This window comes from Microcaecilia unicolor, chromosome 5, assembly GCF_901765095.1.
Source record: "Microcaecilia unicolor chromosome 5, aMicUni1.1, whole genome shotgun sequence".
NCBI classification, from domain to species: domain Eukaryota; kingdom Metazoa; phylum Chordata; class Amphibia; order Gymnophiona; family Siphonopidae; genus Microcaecilia; species Microcaecilia unicolor.
Window position 1 is genome coordinate 98,862,948 of NC_044035.1, and position 19,745 is coordinate 98,882,692.

Below are 19,745 nucleotides of genomic sequence, written 5' to 3' on the forward strand. Positions count from 1 at the left end.
GGAATAAAGAAGACAAATGGACACCTCCCCCTAAATCCCTTTTCTATGGTCCCTACTTTCTTGATGTCTATTTCTGCTCAAGTACAGCAAGAGGTAGCACGAACTCTCCTCCTATCATCAGATGCTGGGTCAAGGTCGCCATAACGAGAATCGCAACTCCAATAATCCTATCGCGAGAGTTCTTACTCGGTGGGGAAGGCGACATGCCCCACTCCTTTCCCTACTCCCTCTCCTCCCACCACAGATGCCGGTATGACGTCATGACGCTGCGGAAACGTGCGCTTGCTGGACGCTGGTGGACGAGGAAGCGGCGTTGATACTGTTGTTGAGCCGAGGTAGCCGGAGCCTGGAGGTCCTGTGCTAGCGGCCCGGCCCCATGCCACGTCCTAGTAGTCTCCCCTCTCCGGTGTAGCGGCCGGTTTTTGGGCTGCAGCCCGTCTCTATGGAAGTGATGGAAAGCCCTCTGAATCTGGTGAGTGTCCGCTGACGACGGAGGCAGTAGCTTGCCTTCGGAACAAAGAGCTGGGAGTATAGTCGGGGGCTCGCCCTCTGTGTGTGAAGGATAAAACCTGGGATATTTTGCTGTCGTGAGGCAGCAAAATAAGTTAATAAATATGTCCTTTAATTCGAATCCCCCTCCCCCTCCTAATAATGCCTCCCCTCGCCTTGTTGTCCCTGCTCTTTAGAGCTTCTGCGCAGTCTCTGACGTGTTGTCTTTTGCTGAGAATATCTGCGGGCACAGTTTGTGAAATATTTCATAACAATAGCGCTTATTTGTTTATATTTAGGGGGGGGGGGTTGGGGGGAGGGGCTCTAATTTAGAAATATCTGCCCCCGACGACAATGTACGAAATTGAAATTAAATGTGGATCAGGATCTTTTGCTTTAATTTGATAATGGGGGTGGGTGAGGGACGCGAGCTTTCCAAAGTTATGCACCAGTTCAGCGATCGATACGGTCCATTTGAAGAAATTCCTGTACCTATTTTGCCGCAGTGGGCTGGTGTGGTAATGCATTGTTACTAGGCTGTTATGAAATAATCATGACTGGTACTCCTGTCTGTCCAGGACGTTTCAGCATACCATGCTTTGAAATAAATCCTATTGTTTTTTGTTTTTTTTGTTTTTGAAGAGTTGCAGGTGAAAGAAACTAAACAAGCAACACACTATGCTGCTTTCTGACTAGAGCTCTAAGTGGTAACTTGAATGGCTGTGCCGTTCTATTCTTGAGACTTTTTAAATCCCAAATAGGAAATTCGGTACAAAATCATCTCAAAATAGTTCAACAGAGAGCAACATGCCAGTTAGGCATCATTTCTCACTAACTATAGGAAGCTGTAATTAGATGGAGGAAACATGAAGATTTTATTTTAATGAGTTAGAGATGACTCCATTCTTCAGGAATCGGAAACCTGCCAGTTTGTTTTCATTTATTAAGGACAACTTCTGCATAACTAAGTTCAGCCATCACCTCCATACGTTTGTGTATGTTATGCATGCATTTTATTTTTAAAAATACAAATACTTCTGAGGATTAATGTTAGGTTGGTGATGTTTCATCAAACCATACATCTAACTGTGAAATAAAAGATGAAAATAGTATTTTAAGAGTAGTTTACAGAACATAAATTATAATTCACAGTGAAAATATAATCCACATTTTAACCTACCTGTGTATATATATTTATAAGTCGATCTCATGGATAAGTTGAGGGCAGTTTTAGAACTAAAAATGGCTAAACTTGGTGTGACAAAATCAAGCGAAGCAAATGATGATTGGTAGAAGGTCTTTACTGAATACAAATGACCCAACACGGACCGTGATTCGGCCACAAGGCCTGCATCAGGGGTTTTGGATTGAAGTAGTACAGTGTATTATCCGTAGAATAAAAATGAATTGCGCTTAATAGTCTTTAAAAAGACTTTAAGGATTGAACACCCGAGTTTCATCTCATTCTAAATCCTTAATAGTCTGCTGCATGACTTATATTCCACCAGTGTTGCTCTGCTTATATTAACCCTCTCCTAAAGTCACTTCATTGGCTCCCTCTCTGTTCCGCGTACAGTTCAAACTCCTTTTACTGACTTACAAGTGCATTTACTCTGCAGCTTCTCAGTACCTCTCCCTACACTCCTTCCCGGGAGCTCCGTTCATTGGGTAAATCTCTGTCTCCTCCACTGTCAACTGCAGACTCCATTCCTTTTATCTTGCTGCACCATACACTTGGAATAGACTTCCTGAGCTAGTATGTCATGCTCCATCTCTGGCCATCTTCAAATCTAGGCTATAAGCCCACCATTTTGAGGCTGCTTTTAACTCCTAACTCGTATTCGCTTGTTCAGTACCCATGTCTGTTTTATCATTTCCACCTTAAGTAATTCCCTTATCCTTTTATTTGTCCTGTTTGTCCAGATTAGATTGTAAGCTCTGTCGAGCAGGCACTGTCTCTTCATGTTCAAGTGTACAGCGCTGTGTATGTCTAGTAGTGCTTTATAAATAAGTAGTAGCACTTAACCCTCCATTGCCCCAGGTACAAAAACTTAGATTCCTTGTCATCAGCAGCAGATGAATCCATTAACTGATGGGTTGTATCCGCCTACCAGCAGGTGGAGATAGAGAACACTGAAAAACCACAGTGACCCTTGGACGGCTAGCCACAACTGCCTTCAGTATTTCTCTATCTACTACTATAAATCATTTCTATAGCGCTACCAGTTGTAAGCGGCGCTTCACAATTGAACATGAAGAAAAGACAGTCCCTGCTCAAAAGAGCTTACAATCTATCTCCCAGCAGGTGTGGACTTAGCTTGATCAGCTCCTGGATTTCTACCTGGGGTGGCTCCTGTGCTTTGCCAGTTGAGCAGGGGTGTTGTGGCTGGTGGTGCCCACTTTAAAGGTATATAGGTTCGCCCTTTCCCTGCCTTACCCATTCCACCGTCCTCCCAGAGTCCTTCTTTGCTGCCTGCCTCCAACTTTCCTCACAGCGTTTAAAAAAAAAAAAAAAAGAGTGCGCTTTTACTGCGTGGCTGTTCTGAGGCTTTTCCCAGAGATTCTGGTTCAGTGCAGCTTGACCGGAGCTCATTGACTCGGTCTTCTGAGGTGAGAGTGGTGCCCAGCTCCTCTGGGGAGGTCCCGCGGACGCCGTTCCGAATAGGGTAAAGTTTGGTGCAAAGCCGCCATTTTATTGCTATATTTCCGTCCAGTCGGGCGATGGCTGCTGAGGGAGTTAAGCGCTGCTCCTGTTGTGGTAAACGCAGATCAGCAGCGGGGCTGTGCAAAACGTGCTCCTTAGATGCTCTAGCTAGTATGAGCATGGCGAGCGATGATTCTTCCCGCTTGATGGAGCTGGCAGCGGGTGCCATTTTGGAAGCGCCGCATGTCTCAACCCTTGCAGTTGCGGAGGAGTCTGAGTGCAGGGGGACGCCTCGTTTAGAGGCTGCCAGAGGAGTTCCAACGTCCGTTTCTCCTAATTCGGAGGCGGAGGGTCAGGGTGAGTTTTTCTCCTCTGAGTTTGTGCTTTTAATGCATAAAGCCAAGTGTCTGACACTGTGTTGCATCCTGGGTTCCCTCCGGGTGTTGATGCCCCGGGGATGGCTTCAGATGTTATTTTCTCCCCCGAGCGTTGGAAACACACTAAAAATAGACTGGTAAATTCCCCTTCTGAAAGTGGCGCATATCTTTCACCCCCCCCCCCCCCCCCCCCCCCCCCCCGTTGGTCAGGCTGTGGGGAGTCTGAGGGATCTGGCAGGCCCTCGGGGATGGATGATCCAGAGGAGGGTGCCTGTTTGCCACTGGATTTGGATGATCCCAATGCGGTTCAGATTTTCCACCACAACGAGCTGCCAGCTCTCATTGCTGACGCCTTGCAGGCCCTCTCGATTGATGATCCTGCAGAAGGCGAGGCCTCCTCTGTTAATCTTAGGATGGCGAGTACTAAGAAGCCTACTCGGGCCTTTCTGGTGCATGACTCCATCCAAGAGCTTATTTCAGCTCAATGGTCTGACCCCGATGGGCCTTTGAAAGTGGCCAGGGCTATGGGTCAGCTTTACCCTCTGAGTGAGGAGCACTTGGCCCCTTTGGGGATGCCTAAAGTGGATGCGTTGGTCACGGCGGTGACTAAAAAGACCAATTTCCCAGTAGAGGGAGGGGTCGCTTTGAAAGCATACAGGACCGGCGGCTGGAATCCACGCTGAAGCGGTCCTTTGAAATTGCGGGCCTTGCCTTAAGGGTGTCTGTTTGCAGTTCCTATGCAGCCCGGGCATGTCTTTCCTGGTTGCAACAGGCGGTGGAACAGCCCGCGGATGGTGCGGGGTCCCTCTCTGAGGTTGCCCCGCGGATGGAGTCGGCCCTGTCATTTTTGGCTGACGCCCTTTATGATCTGGTCAGAGCTTCGGCTAAACAGATGTGTGTGGCGGTTTCTGCCCGCTGCCTTCTTTGGCTGCAGAATTGGGCGGCTGAAATGGCCTCTAAGTAAAGGCTGGTGAGGTTACCCTCTCTGGGCCTCCTGTTATTTGGAGAGGAATTGGAGAAGATTGTGAAAGACGTGGGGGACTCTAAGCCCCAGCGGTTACCTGAGGATAGGCCGAGGCCTTCTTCCAAGGGTCCTGTGTTTCCCTCCTCTTCCAGACCTCACTTCCGTGAAGCTCGCAGGTATCGCCCGGGGCGCTCTGCTGGGTTTTCTCAATGTGCCTGTTTTCAGCAGAGGGAACTCCTTTCGCTCGGACAAACGTTCCGCAGGGGCCGGTTCAAGGCCAGGAGTTCAGGGGCGTCCTCCACAATGATGGGACGCCGGTCCACTCCTCGATTCCTGCAGTAGGAGTACATCTTTCCCTTTTTCTAGAGGAGTGGACCAAGATTACCTCGGTTCAGTGGGTCCTGGACCTGATCAGAGAAGATTACCGACTGGAATTCGGTGCCCCGGTGAGAGACGTGTTTGTGGAGTCCCGATGCGGCACTGCCGTAAAATGGGCGGCAGTAGAGGAGGCCTTACAAGTCTTGTTGCACCTCGGAGTGGTGATCCCTGTGCCTCCCGCCGAACGCGGCTGCGGCCGCTATTCCATTAATTTTGTCGTGCCTCGAAAAGGCGGGTCTTTCAGACTGATCCTCGACTTACAAAGAGTCAACAAGGCCCTCAGAGTACGACACTTTCGCATGGAAACCCTGCGCTTCGTCATTGCCAGGAGAGTTGCTCACGTCTCTGGACCTAAAAGAAGCGTATTTGCACATTCCTATCTGGCCCCCGGATCAGCGGTTTCTCCGGTTTGCGGTGTTGGGACAACATTTCCATTTTCGGGCCTTGCCTTTCGGCCTAGCCACAGCTCCCCGTACCTTTTCCAAGGTAATGGTGGTCGTAGCTGCCTGTCTCAGGCAAGAGAGGGTATCAGAGTTCACCCTTATCTCGACGACTGGCTCATCAGAGCGGATTCGGCAACCGAAAGTCATCTTGCCACAGCCAGAGTGGTCCAAGAAAGCACAAAGGCAGACGGTCTGCAAGCTCCAAGATGGAAAATGTACAAAGCAGATCGTTAAGAACGTAATTTACTAACACAATTCAAATAAAAATATATATACAAACATATATATAAAAATACCCAAAAGTCACCTGATCCCCTCTGTCTCTCGAGTATTTGGGGGTCCGGTTCGACACGGCCTTGGGGTTTGTCTTTCTCCCCGACCAAAGGTGGTGCAAGCTTCAGAATCAGGTCCGTCTGCTCCTGCGGATGCCTCGCCCGCGAGCTTGGGACTTTGTCCAGCTTCTGGGGTTGATGACGGCCACCTTGGAGGTGGTTCCTTGGGCGAGAGCGCGTATGAGGCCTCTGCAGATTGCCCTGCTTCAACAATGGTCTCCGATGTCCCAGGAATATCAACGCAGACTAACGTTGCTCCCTGCGGCCCGACTCGGTATGGAGTGGTGGCTCTCCGACAGGATGCAGCGGCAAGGAATGCCTCTTGCGCTTCCTTCTTGGTGCCTGGTGATAACAGATGCCAGCCTTCTAGGCTGGGGAGCGCAATGCCAGGGAAGCTATGCTCAGGGTCTGTGGACACCCGTGGAAGCGGGGTGGTCCATCAATCACTTGGAACTGAGAGCGATATTACAGGCTCTTATGGCCTTTCAAAAGACTCTGAAGGGGGCTTGCTGTCCGGGTTCTGTCAGACAACACGACAGCGGTGGCATACATAAATCGTCAGGGAGGCACTCAGTGCAGGGCCCTGGCCGCCGCCCAGATTTGCCACTGGGCCAAGCTGCACCTTCAGCTTTTGTAGGCAGCTCACATAGCAGGTCAGAGCAACGTTCAAGCCGATTTTCTCAGCAGGCATCAAATCGACCCGGCGGAATGGGAACTGGCAGAAGTTTTTCTTCAAATTTGTGCCAAATGGGGGACACCCGGAATGGATCTAATGGTGTCAAGTGCATACGCCAAAGTGCCTCGCTTTTTCAGCAGAAGGAGAGATCCTCACTCGGCAGGGTTGGATGCTCTGGCTCAACCCTGGCCCTCGGGCCTCCTGTATGTGTTCCCGCCTTGGCCCTTGATAGGGCGAGTCCTACTTCGTATTCGACTACACCGGAGATTGGTGATTCTTATCGCTCCGGATTGGCCAAGGCGTCCGTGGTATGCGGATCTCCGGATGATGGTGGAGGCTCCATTTCATTTGCCCCTGGTGCTGAACCTGTTGGTTCAGGGTCCGGTGTCTATGGAGGATCCCTGCCGATTTGGTCTTATTGCCTGGCTCTTGAGAGGGCGCAATTGAGAGACAAGGGCTATTCTAACAAGGTCATTTCCACTCTCTTGCAGGCCCGCAAGCGTTCCACCTCCGCAGCTTATGCTCGGATCTGGCGCAAGTTTGAGGTGTGATGTGTTTCAAAGGAGATCACTCCCACGTGGGCTTCTGTCTCGCCGGTGCTGGACTTTTTGCAGGATGGTTTACAAAAAGGCCTGGCTTACAATTCCCTGCGGGTTCAAGTGGCAGCATTGGCATGCTATCGAGGGAGGGTCTCTGGCTTGTCCCTTGCTGCTCATCCGGACATTGCCCAATTCCTCAGAGGGGTGCTTAGGCTCCGTCCTCCCGTGTGGTCGCCTTGTCTGGCCTGGAACCTGGGGCTGGTGTTGAAGGCTCTCCAGTGTTTGCCCTTCGAGCCGCTTAAGCGAGCTTCGGAGAAGGATGTGACTCTCAAGACAGTCTTTTTGGTGGCCATGACATCGGCTAGACACGTGTCTGAGCTGCAGGCGCTGTCCTGTCGGGACCCTTTTCTACAATTCTCGGAGTCCGGAGTAACGGTATGTACTGTGCCTTCCTTCCTGCCTAAAGTGGTTTCAGGGTTTCACCCGAACCAGCCCATTTTTCTTACTTCCTTTTCTAGGGAAGATTTCCTGGACTCCTTTGGGCAGTTACATCTTTTTGGATGTCCATAGGGCGCTGTTGCAGTATCTACAGATCTCAAATGACTTCAGGACTTCTGATTACCTTTTTGTATTTTTGACAGGTCCTCAACGCGGGTGTCCGGCGTCTAAGGCCACTATAGATCGTTGGCTCAAGGAAGTCATTTTTTCTGCGTATCTGCTTTCAGGCCGGTCTCTGCCTGAAGCGTTTAAGGCGCATTCCACGAGAGCGATTTCCTCTTCGTGGGCTGAAACGGGTGCACTCTCTCTCTCTTCAAGAGATCTGTAGTACGGCTACTTGGTCTTCTCAGCTCTCATTTGTCCAGCATTACAGGCTGGATGTTGCAGCGAAGCAGGACACAATTTTTGGAGCACAAGTGCTTGCTCGCGGAGTGGCCTGTTCCCACCCTAAGTAGGGAGTGCTTTGGTACATCCCATCAGTTCATGGATTCATCTGCTGCTGATGACAAGGAAGGGAAAATTAGGTTCTTACCTTGGTAATTTTCTTTCCTTTAGTCACAGCAGAAGAATCCATGATCCCTCCCTGTCTGACTTTGTTTTTTGTTCAGAGCTTTCATGCAGATATAGATCTCATTGGGAGAAGTTGGAAACCAGTTCTCAGAATTTCTACATGATGTTCTACTACAGGAGGTTGAGATTATCCCTCCTTTGTATGGTTATTGCTCCTGTTCTGGGGCGTTTGTTGCGAGGAAAGTTTGTTATTCTACCTTTATGGTTCACTCTGCTTTGGAAATCTCAAATACTGAAGGCAGTTGTGGCTAGCCGTCCAAGGATCACTGTGGTTTTTCAGTGTTCTCTATCTCCACCTGCTGGTAGGCGGATACAACCCATCAGTTAATGGATTCATCTGCTGTGACTAAAGGAAAGAAAATTACCAAGGTAAGAACATAATTGTCCCTTGTGAGCCCTCTAGGGACAGAGAAAGAACCTGCATATAATGTATCTGTGTACAGTTAGTCACGCTATAGAAATGATTAGTAGTAGTAATAAAGGTAGTTAATAAATCCCAGTAATAAATATCATGAATAATATTCATCTGGCTATAGCTGCTCAGGCACACATACATAGAGCATAGCTCTATCTGTACTTATAAAATCTTAAAAACAGTTGGTATTTCTCTAGCCTCTCGTTATTTTGGTGCCTTTGTGCAGCTAACTTTCAATCATTTGGTCCTGTTGGAGCAAATCTGAGAATCCATATTGTCTGTAATGTTTTGTGTTTTGAACAGACCATTGCTTTGTGCATCTCAAATACCTTCCCCTTTTCCACTGAAAAACAAGGTAGACTCCCTTGAGTTCTGAAACAGGTCTGTTTCAAGATTTTAACAATGAATGTTCATGAGAAATAATTTGCACACATTTCATCTGAGAGCTAGATTAATTGTATAAATGACTATTCTGAAAATCTGACCTGCTTTTTAGCACTCATGTGCAGTTTGTTCATAATCCCTGAAATACATCCTAAGGGGTCATTCTACAAAGCAGTACTAAAAAGTGGCTTTAGTTCACCCGATCTTTCCCACCCACTAAGGCCATTTTTAATGCAGCTGTAAAATTGCTAATTTTAACATTTTCGTATTAATGGCCAAGTGGTAATGTTTCCATTAGTGTGTACCACTAGTCAATAGGCAGAAACTGTTTATTATTCCTCTTTTAACCAGATTTTCAACTCGTAGCTATTAGTAATATAATAATCCAGTTTAAGTCATTCTAGATCCTCTTCAATTTAGAGATAGAAAACTTTATATGTATATATGAATGTACAATTTACTTCAAATGATTCAATATATATATATTTTATCTTGAACCTCAGCGATGTCAGTCGCCCTTCTTATATATAAGGTCAACTTAACGACATCTAGTTCTTCATAGGTTCTTCATAGAACATTTAGTTCTTCATAGGTTCTTGTTCTTATTTAATCTAACCAGTATTATTTTATATCATATCAACCATTATTTCACTTTAAACATTTTTAAGCACTTATCTTTTTAATTTTTTGATTTTGTCGGACTCGGGGGATCAAACGTCCGACATGCACGTTTCGCCCGCAATGGGCTGTCTCAAGGACATTCCCCTACAATATAAATACATAGAAGGTTGTTTAAAACATTCCTCCAATCTTCTGAATAAACTTAAACTTAGAAAAAATCTAACAAATCTCCAAATTAACACAAAACCACTCCATTAGTGTGTAGCCATTAAAAAAGATTGGCGCATGAGCCCTTATAGTTTTGTAGGTGGTAAGGGCAGGGCTGGGTTCAAGGGATAGTGAGACCCTTAGCCAACTTGCTTTGGCAGCGCCCCCCCCCCCCCCCCCCTTGTAGCTTCGGCATCTGTCCCCCTCTGTTCTCTTCCTCGCAGGTCTGACACTGCTCCCTCCCCTCTCTCACTTCCCCACTTCCTGTAAATGCTACATCGGTTGCCGAGCATAGCAACAGCAGCATGACAGGCTGCCTTTGGCCATCCCCAGGGTCTTCCCTCTTCCATGTCCCGCCTACAGGAAATTGCATCTGAAGACACAGGATGCAGCAGAGAGAAGACCATGGGGGTGATGGAGCAGTGCTAGACCTGTGTGAAGGGGAGAGAAAAGGAGAGACCAAATGGGAAGGGGTGGTGGTAGAAAAGGCCTACTCTGTAGACCAGGTGAGGTCAGAGACTGGGTATTTTGGCGCCCTTAATCACCGGTGTCCTGGGCCAGAACCTTACCTGGTCCTGTGGTTATGCCAGCCCTGGGTAAGGTTTCATAAGCTAATCACATGCTACTCAGCACACAGCAGTGTAGCTGCACTAACTGATTAGTGTAGACACACCTACTCTCTGCTCCCAGACATGCCTCCTCCACAGTGAAAAGTTTTTTTTAGTACATGTGTAAGGGGGTGGGGGTATGCGTGCTAACCTAGAACTTACCACAGGATGTCTGAAAGTGCCCCATGGTAAGCACTTCTGTTTAGTTCATTAAATGTGATCTGTAGTTAGTAGGCAGGAATTGAATTTAAGCAGAAACATAACTTTATAATGTTTTTTTTCAATTTATCAGCATTTTTAAATATAATCCAAAATTATTGGCTGCCATGGCTGGAAAGGGAGGGAGGAAGAGGTAACTGTGACAGCAGATTGTGCTCACAGTGGGAGGAGGAAATGGGTGTGACAAATAGGGACCCTGAAGGGAAGGAAAAAGGGAGGAGGCAGCATAAAAGAGGATTCATGGTAAGGCTATGACCCCATTCTGCTGCCTATGCAACTGTTCCCCCCCCCCCCCCCCCCCTAGGTTCATGTGTTGCAAGACATAGAAAGTAATATGAAAAATGTCCTTCTCTTTTGACAAATGCATTGGAAAAGAAAGATGGTAAAATCCTCTTGATGCTACTTCTATTCCATTTTTCAAGCAATTTATTTCTCTTTTGGACAAAATCTAGGCTGATTTTAAATAATACAGGTGACTGTTTTCTCTGTAGCAATTTTTCTGAGCTTCATCCTCATCTTATTTGGCCCTCTGGCATGTTCCCACTTCAGGCACAGGCAGCTCCTTGTGACTCTGGGCAAGTCACTTAACCCTCCATTGCCCCATGTAAGCCGCATGAGTGGGAAAGCGCGGGGTACAAATGTAACAAAAATAAATAAAAATACAGGTGACTGTTTTCTCTGTAGCAGTTTTTCTGACCTTCATCCTCATCTTATTTGGCCCTCTGGCATGTTCCCTTGTTTTTGTTTGTTTGTTAATAAAAGTAGCGGAGTTGCCAATTATAAATGGGTACTCCTGTGCCCACTTTCAACATCCACCCCTGTAGCCCAGCAGCTACCCCTTTGAGGCCTTATCTAGGGCTATGAAGAAAAACATATTTTTTTTTCATTCACCTGCTGCCCTGGCCCCAGATCAGCTGTGTATGGCCCGAGGGGTGAAGGAGAGATGTAGACACATGTTTGTTTTTCACTCCTTATTGTTCCAACAGGTAGGGGAGGAGGGATATTGCCTAATCCCTATCCCTGTTTTCTTTGTCAGCTCTGCAGTGGCATACCATGGGTTTCCAGCTTCCAGGGGCCACTGTTTGTATTTTGCACCCCCCCCCCCCCTTTCTGCACACCACATCATAAAGGCCACATTCTGTTGGTTTTTTGACCTTCCAGCATCTCCTCAAATGCCCCCCCCCCCCTCCCCTAAAACAAAAAACCTGGCTGGCATCTGGGGGCAGCGTCTCTTTTCCACCACTCCCTCCTTCAGTAGCCTTCTGTGTATTGGGCAAGTTGATGTTATCTGTGCCCTGCTCCATCACCAGCTCCTGATTCTGCTGTTTCCACTTTGCTGCACTCTATACATGGGACATACTTCCTAAGTTGGCACATCGTGCTTCCTCTTGGCATATTCAATTCCAGTCTAAACGTGCAGCTATGTTACCTTGCTATCACACCCACACACCAAAACCTTGCCTGGTGGCATAACGCCATGTGTGAAGTCATAGCTTGGTGTCCTTGGGTTAGCAATTTTGCTTGCCAGCTTAGTTTTGATTCTTTTTGTTGTTGGATCATTATTGTGCAATGCCTCTGTTTTCAGTTACCCTTTCCTCACACGTAACATTGACTTGGTGTTCCAAGTTGCCTAATTCATCTAGATTACCACACATTTCTCTAGTAGTATAAATTCACTCAGGTAGCCCCTGCAGTGGAGGGAGGCCCTTTCTGATATTTTGTTTGAGGATTTTAAAATTTTTGTCACTGCACTACTCTTATTTTTAGGCTTATCTTTGGATATTCAGATTACCGCTTGCAGTTCACTATTTCTTCCTCAACTTTGTCCCTTCTGTTTTTTAACCGTCCAGTGTTTTAAAGCAGAAACCTTCCTAATTGCTTGGATGTGGAATAAGTTTTAGAATTAACACATTCTTCCTGGCATGTAATTACATTTATAGAAAGGGAGGTTGAACACATGTTTTTACATAGGTGCTGTAATGCATCATTCTGTAATATTATTATACAGTTTGGTTTAATGGGGAGCGTGCTTATTTTATGCACTTTCTGATCATGAAATGTAGTTTCCCATACAGCTGGCTTTTTATATGCATAACAACAAGACGACCCTGGATACAGGAAATGAGTTTTTTTAGTCATTTAGATATGCTTGGTAAGATTGGTCCCTGAACTATTGATGGGATGTGGTTTCATTTCATGGGTACACTTGGATTTGCCTTTATTACTGTTTATGCACCTGTACTAAGATGAATTCATTTAGCAAGAAGATATTTTGATACAATGGTTTTATTCTATAAGAAAAATTGAGTTCAAATAAATACATACCAAAGGGCAAACTAAATATATTTCTTTCTGAAGGAACATTGGAGCTTTATTTCTGACATATGCTGCTAGGCATACAGTACCTTGATTTGTTCTTCTCTTCAGATCTCTCCCACTATAAGCTCTGTAGCTTTTGATTTCTTTCCCAATCTCTTGGTTTGATCATGACCTTATTTCATTTGGTCTTCCTTGTGCCTTCCCACAGGTTCCGCATTGTGATGCTCTTATCTCTTCATGTGGATTAGGGAAAGTTTGGGTTGACAATTTGCCCAATTTAGCTCAGAAACTGCTTTAAAACGTTTGCTGTGCTTTCTTTGGATTTTCAGGTTGCCTCTTGAAACCTCTCTGTTCATGAATTCCTGAATCACCTTGCATCTGTTAGAATTGACATGCTTATCCTCTAACCTACAAACCCATGGTTCCAGAAGCAGCTTCTCTTAAATTGGCAAGCAAGGAGGATTCAGTTGCAGCACATTTAAAAAAATAAATAAATAATAATTAAATTAAAAAACAAGTGACTAGAAGTCGAGTTAGTGAAAAAAAAAGGCTCTTTTCCTGGGCAGTTCAAGGAGCACAGAAATAAATCTGCTGCACCTCGTCGCGGAAAAAAAAAAGAAAACTGAGGTACTAGCTCTATGCATCAAGCCAGCTTTAACAAGCCCAAGAAATTATTTTCTTTGGTGACTAAATTGTCAGGTGCTTCTCAATCTTCCACCGACCAGCCCTCAGTGGATGCTCTTGCTGATTTCTTCATCTGTAAGATGAGAGCTGTTTGAATTTGAGAAGCAGCTTCCCTCTGGGCCTTTGGCCATGAATGATCAGTCTCAGTAACTTATATTAATACTAGTAAAAAAAAGGCCCGTTTCTGACAGAAATGAAACGGGTGCTAGCAAGGTTTTCCTCGGAGTGTGTATGTTTGAGAGAGAGTGTGTGTGAGAGATGGAGTGTGTGTGTCAGAGAGAGAATGAAAGAGATACAGAGTGTGTGTGTGTTTGTGTGAGAGACAGTGTCTGTGTGTGTGTGAGACAGAGTGTGTGTGAGAGACAGAGTGTGTGTGAGAGACAGAGTGTGTGTGAGACTGTGTCTGTGTGTGACAGAGAGATAGAGTGTGTGCCCCCCCTCGCAGGGCCTCCTCCCCACCCCCACCTCTCTGGTCTCAGGACCCCCTCCCTGCCCCCCCCCCTCCAGCCATCCATGCCCAGCGACCCTCCTCTCCACTTGCATCCACCTGGGTTTTTTGAAGGGTTTTTGCTCAACTGTTGGTTAAGATTGTATCATGGAATACAATGTACTGAAGACTCCCAGTACATATTAAGCAGTCTATCAGTTCTTTTGAAAACTTAATAATAATAATAAGGAACCTGATAGGAGATTGGACTGTCTCAATATTCATGAATACACCATTGATTTTTGAGTTTGGCAAGCATCTCATTGCTATGTTTGTTTACCTTTAAATAACAGTATCCCAAAAATGAAACATTTATTCTGTTAATATTAATTTAAAAATTACATTTGGTTTGCTTAATTTTGAATTTTAGGCTCATCAGCAGAGTAGAAAAGCAGACCGGCTGTTGGCAGCAGGGAAATACGAAGAAGCCATTGCCTGTCACAAGAAAGCAGCTGGTGAGAATTGGGTCTGTAAATCCTGAATTTTTGTGCCAAGGAGTCATCCCTATTATCAAGACAGAAAAAACTTAAAAAATGCAAAAAAAAAACCTTTTCCAAACCTGTCATTGTCTTTGAAGTTTCCAAAACCAGAAATGAGATTTGTTCACTTTTCAGTAGCATCCACTGGAAATTTGTCTACCAACTTGCAGGGTATATTATTTAGGGAACAAAAGATATGACACCTACCTTTTTGACTATTTGATTCTGGTCTGGATTCTTATGAGCCACAAAGGTGTACCTGTGAGTGGCAGTGAAAATTAGACTTAGACATACATGGTAAATGCTTATGCTAGCATTTCAGACCTTGAAATGTGTAATCTACTGGACAAGTGCTGTAGAATACTGATTTAAAACTTGTATGACTGAAAATTGAGGGCTCTCCTACCTTAGAACTGGAAAGTGAGAGGTCAAGGGAAAGAAGGGAGAAGATCAAATGTTCTCAAGTCCTGATCTTGGTGTAAAATCATTTTCTTATTAAATGGTTTATGCCGTTATAAAGTCAAATTTTTGGTAGGTGAAGAGTTACATTTTGGTACCAATACACTAAGCATTTTTCTGTAGACCTAAAATGAGAAAAACCCTTTAGTATTATCTGATCCTTTAAGATGACAAGCTATTAAAAATTAGTTTACATATTATACATTCAAAAATAAACCATATCCTTGTTCAGTGCAGTAGGTCCCTTTGCTCCTTGATGCCATTGTCGATGGTTCTCATAATATCTCACTACGTGTCAGCAGTCAAAAATTAAATAATTAGACCATGGGAGGAGATCAGGGCTCTGTCTTAGGACCTTGTCTCTTCTGTCTTTTTCTTCATTCCCTTGGTGCTCTGATCTCCTTTCATGATTTTCAGTATCATCCTTACACTGATGACTCTCAGATCTAACTCTCCACACCAGAATTTCAGCAGGAATCAAGTTTAGTTTATTATAGACTTGATATGCCACCCTTCACAGGACATCAAGGACTAAAGGCTCAGCCTGCTTGCTTGACATTGCTGCCTGGATGTCTCACCGCCATCTGAAACTGAACATGGCCAAGATTGAACTTTTCCCCCTAAACCCACCTCTCCTCTTCCCCGATAACACTACCTAATTCATTAATTAATAACGTTGGGTATCATCATTGATTCCTCTCGCTTTGCATATATCCAACAGATTGCTAAAACCTGTTTCTTTTTCTATAACATCACCAAAATCCTATCAAAACCCTTGTCCGCGTATTAATTATTGCAGCTTTCTTCTTGCAGGTCTCCCGCTAAACTATCTCACTTCCTTTCAATCTGTTCAAAATTCCGCTGCACAACTTACCTTTCACAAGTGTTGCTTACATGCACGTAACCCCTCTCCAAGTCACTTCAATTGGCTCCTTGTCCATTTCCGTAAACAGTTTAAACTCCTCTTAGTGACGTACAAGTGCATTCATTCTGCAGCTAGCTCTTCAGTTTCTCTTCTCTTATCTCTCCCTAAACTCCTCCCTGGGAACTCCGTTCATCGAGTAAATCTCTCTTATCTGTATTCTTCTCCACTGCTGACTCCAGACTCCATTCCTTTTATCTTGCTGCACTGAATGCCAAGAATAGACTTCTCAGACGGTATGTCATACTCCATCTCTAACCCTATTCAGATCTAGGCTAAAAGCCCACCTTTTTGAGGATGCTTTTAACTCTTAATTTATTAATAACTTGTTTAATATCCATGTTTTAATTATTTCCGTAATAAGTAACTCCGTAATCCCTTATTTGTCCTTTTTGTTTATCTTGAATAGATTATAAGCTCTGTTGATCAGGGACTGTCTCTCTTGTGTTCTCCGAGGACAAGTAGGCTGTATTATCCTCACAAGTGGGTCGATGTCCGCGTCAGCCCAGGAACCGACATTTGCCATAGCAAATAGAAAAAACTTTGCCAGAGCATTTTGGCGCACATGCACCACGCATGTTCGGACTGACTTCCCGCTGCGCGAGAGCGTACCTCAGTTTTCTTTTTTTTCCGCGACGGGGTGCAGCAGATTTATTTTTGTGCTCCTTGAACTGCACAGGAAAAGAGCCTTCTTTTTTTCGCTAACTCGACTTTTAGTCGCTTGTTTTTTAATTTATTTAATTATTATTATTATTTTTTTTTTAGGTGTCCTTTATGTCTTAAAGTTTCTTTTTGTCCCCTGGCTTAAGTTTTTCCTTTCTTTTTCAATGTGGCCGGGTTTAGGCCGCGCAGTCGGGTTTCTAGCCTTTTTTGTGCCCTTTTTACTTAGGCACAATCGAGTCCTTTGATTTCGCCTGTGCCGTTTTTCCTTCCATGTCATCGAAGACACCCAGCGGCTTTAAAAGTTGTATTCGGTGCAACCGGATCATCTCAGGTACAGATACCCAATCTTAGTGTATTCAGTGCCTTGGGCCCGACCATAGCCCAGCTTGTTGTGCCCTGTGTCTTCGTATGAAGAAAAGGACCCAACTAGTTGAAGCCCAGCGAGAGAAACTTTTTGGGGCTAGGTCCGGTCCTTCAACGTCAGCTGCATCAACATCGAGGGACACATCGATGTCAGGAGCCGAGGTACACATGGCTGCTGGGAGCAGTGAGGCATCGAGTGGGTCTCCACCTATCTCGAAGCCTCCTGCTGTGCAAGCCCCTCGGGACCAACCATCATCGGATCCAACCCTGAGGCAATCAAAAAAGCACAATGATGCTATGTCTTCTCTCACTAGCCGGGTGCCTTTTGCTACAGCCTCCTCAACCAGGAGGGTTTTTTTTTTTTTTTTTTTTTTTTGGGGGGGGGGGGGGGGGGACGCAGAGTGCTCTCTATTCCTATGCTAGGCATAGGTACACTCCAGCATCCTGACAGCCTATTCAGGCTCAGCCCCAGCGCGCTTATTCTCGTCAACAGTGTGCGCCAAAGGCCCCTGCTGCTCCCCAGCAAAAGCAAGGGACGGGCTTTTGACTGGCTCCAGCAAAGCATAGCCACAGTAAAAGTGACTTGCCGGTTGGAGGGAGATTAATGTTTTTTCACCAAAGGTGGCCTCTCGTATGCTCCGACTGGTAGGTTCTTCAAATAGTCCGGTTAGGATACACACTCAATCTGGAATCCAGAACTCCAAATTGCCCACCGGGAGCTCATTCTTACAGTTCCCAGCACAGGCAGGTACTTGCAGAGGAACTCTCCGCCCTTCTCAAGGCCCATGTGGTTGAACCTGTTACACCAGGGGAAGAAGGGCTGGGATTCTGTTCCAGGTACTTCCTTGTGCAAAAGAAAACGGGGGGATGCGTCCCATCCTAGACCTAAGGGCCCTGAACAAATTCTTAGTCCGAGAAAAGTTCAGGATGTTTTCCCTGGGCACCCTTCTTCCCATGATTCAGGAAAACGATTGGCTATGCTCTCTGGACTTAAAGGATGCTTACACACATATCTTGATAATTCCAGCTTATTTATTATTGTTTGTTTATTATTTGTTACATTTGTATCCCACATTTTCCCACCTATTTGCAGGCTCAATGTGGCTTACATAGTACCGTAGTGGCGTTCGCCAGTTCTGGAATGAACAAATACAGGTGTTATTGTAGTAGAATAGGTTCACGTAAGGTAGGTATATTAGGGAACTTAGGAAGGAAGAGGGACGTTGGGGTGTGTCCATTAGGATTTTTGGTTTTGTTGTGTTGCAGGTGCTCAGGCTTTTATGTTGGGTCGGTGGGATATGCCTTTCTGAGCTTACAGGAAGTATCTTTGATTTTGGCTGGGAACACAGCACTTTCAGTACCGTGTACTGCCCTTTGGCCTGGCATATACGCTTGGTGTTTACGATGTGCCTAGCAGTAGTCACAGTGTCACTACACAGGCTATGAGTGCATGTGTTCCCTTATCTTGACGATTGGCTGGTGATGAGCACTTCGGAGGACGGTGTTCGGGAGTCCATGCGGATGACTATTCAGGTGCTAGAGCTACTAGGGTTCGTAATAAATTACAACAAGTCCCATCTTACTCCTGTTCAAAAATTGGAGTTCATTGGAGCACTACTGGACACGAGCAGCTCGGGCTTATTTCCCCAAGACACAGGCAGACAACCTCCTGTCCCTGGTGTCTGCAGTTTGAGCGTCTCAGCAGGTCACTGCTCGGCAGATGTTGAAACTCTTGGGGTACATGGCCTCCACAGTTCATGTAACACCCATAGCACGTCTACATATGAGATCAGCTCAATGGACCCTAGCTTTCCAATGGTATCAAGCTTTGGGGAATCTGGAGGATGTTATCCGGCTGTCCTCAGACTTTCGCAATTTGACCATGGGACGATCATTCCAAATTCCTCAGCTGCAGAAAGTGCTGACGACGGATGCATCCCTCCTGGGGTGGGGAGCTCATGTAGATGGGCTTCACACTCATGGAGCCTGGTCCTTCCAGGAAACAGGTCTTCAGATCAATCTCCTGGAGCTACGAGCGATCTGGAATGCTCTAAAGGCTTTCAAAGATCGGCTGTCCAACCAAATTATCTTGATTCAAACAGACAGTCGGGTTGCGATGTACTACACCAACAAGCAGGGGGGGCACCGGATCTCGCCCTCTGTGTCAGGAAGCCGTCCAGATGTGGGTCTGGGCGCGCCGTCAAGGCATGTTTCTCTAAGCCACTTATTTGGCAGGCATAAACAGCAATCTGGCCAACAGGCTGAGCAGGGCAATGCAACCTCACGAGTGGTCGCTGAATATGGGCATCACCCGCAAGATCTTCCGTGCAGGGTGCACCCCCTTCGGTGGATCTTTTTGCCACTCAAATCAATCACAGGGTCCCTCAGTGTTGTTCCAGGCTTCAGGCCCACGACAGACTAGCGTCAGATGCTTTTCTCCTACATTGGTTTGTGCCAGAGCCGGTGGTGGGAGGCGGGGCTGGTGGTTGGGAGGCGGAGATAGTGCTGGGCAGACTTATACGGTCTGTGCCAGAGCTGGTGGTGGGAGGCGGGACTAGTAGTTGGGAGGCGGGGATAGTGCTGGGCAGACTTATATGGTCTGTGCCAGAGCTGGTGGTTGGGAGGCGGGGATAGTGCTGGCCAGACTTATACGGTCTGTGCTCTGAAGAGGACAGGTACAAATAAAAAGTAGCAGATATGAATTTATTTTGTTGGGCAGACTGGATGGACCGTGCAGGTCTTTTTCTGCCGTCATCTAATATGTTATGTTACTATGATCTTTTCCTGCCTACCGGTAGTACCTTAGTAGACAGACCATCCTGTCTGCCCAGTTTTCTTCATCCCAAAAGTCCAGTTTCCTTGGTCTCTTACATAGACTGCCAGATGGATTTCTTCTAGGACTTCCAGTTATTTCTGTTCTTTCAGTTCTCCAGAGTGACCCAGCTGCATGGTTGCCTGCATTTCCATTAGGATTTCTAGAGCTTTTAATTCTGGATGTCCTAATA

The 19,745-nt window shown here is 46.0% G+C and overlaps 1 protein-coding gene across 2 annotated transcripts in view; it reads left to right on the top strand.

The window, feature by feature from the left end:
- Nucleotides 1-260: 260 nt before the first annotated feature.
- NRBF2 (nuclear receptor binding factor 2) overlaps nt 261-19,745 on the top strand; it is a 30,876-nt gene continuing 11,391 nt past the window's right edge. Inside the window, exons 1-2 of one of the 2 annotated variants that reach the window (XM_030203122.1) lie at nt 261-472; nt 14,225-14,309. In XM_030203122.1, coding sequence (XP_030058982.1) covers nt 443-472; nt 14,225-14,309 — 115 coding nt within the window. In that variant the 5' untranslated portion in view covers nt 261-442. Of the gene's footprint in view, nt 473-14,224; nt 14,321-19,745 lie in introns of those variants that run through there. The other variant, XM_030203123.1, reaches the window with a different exon arrangement.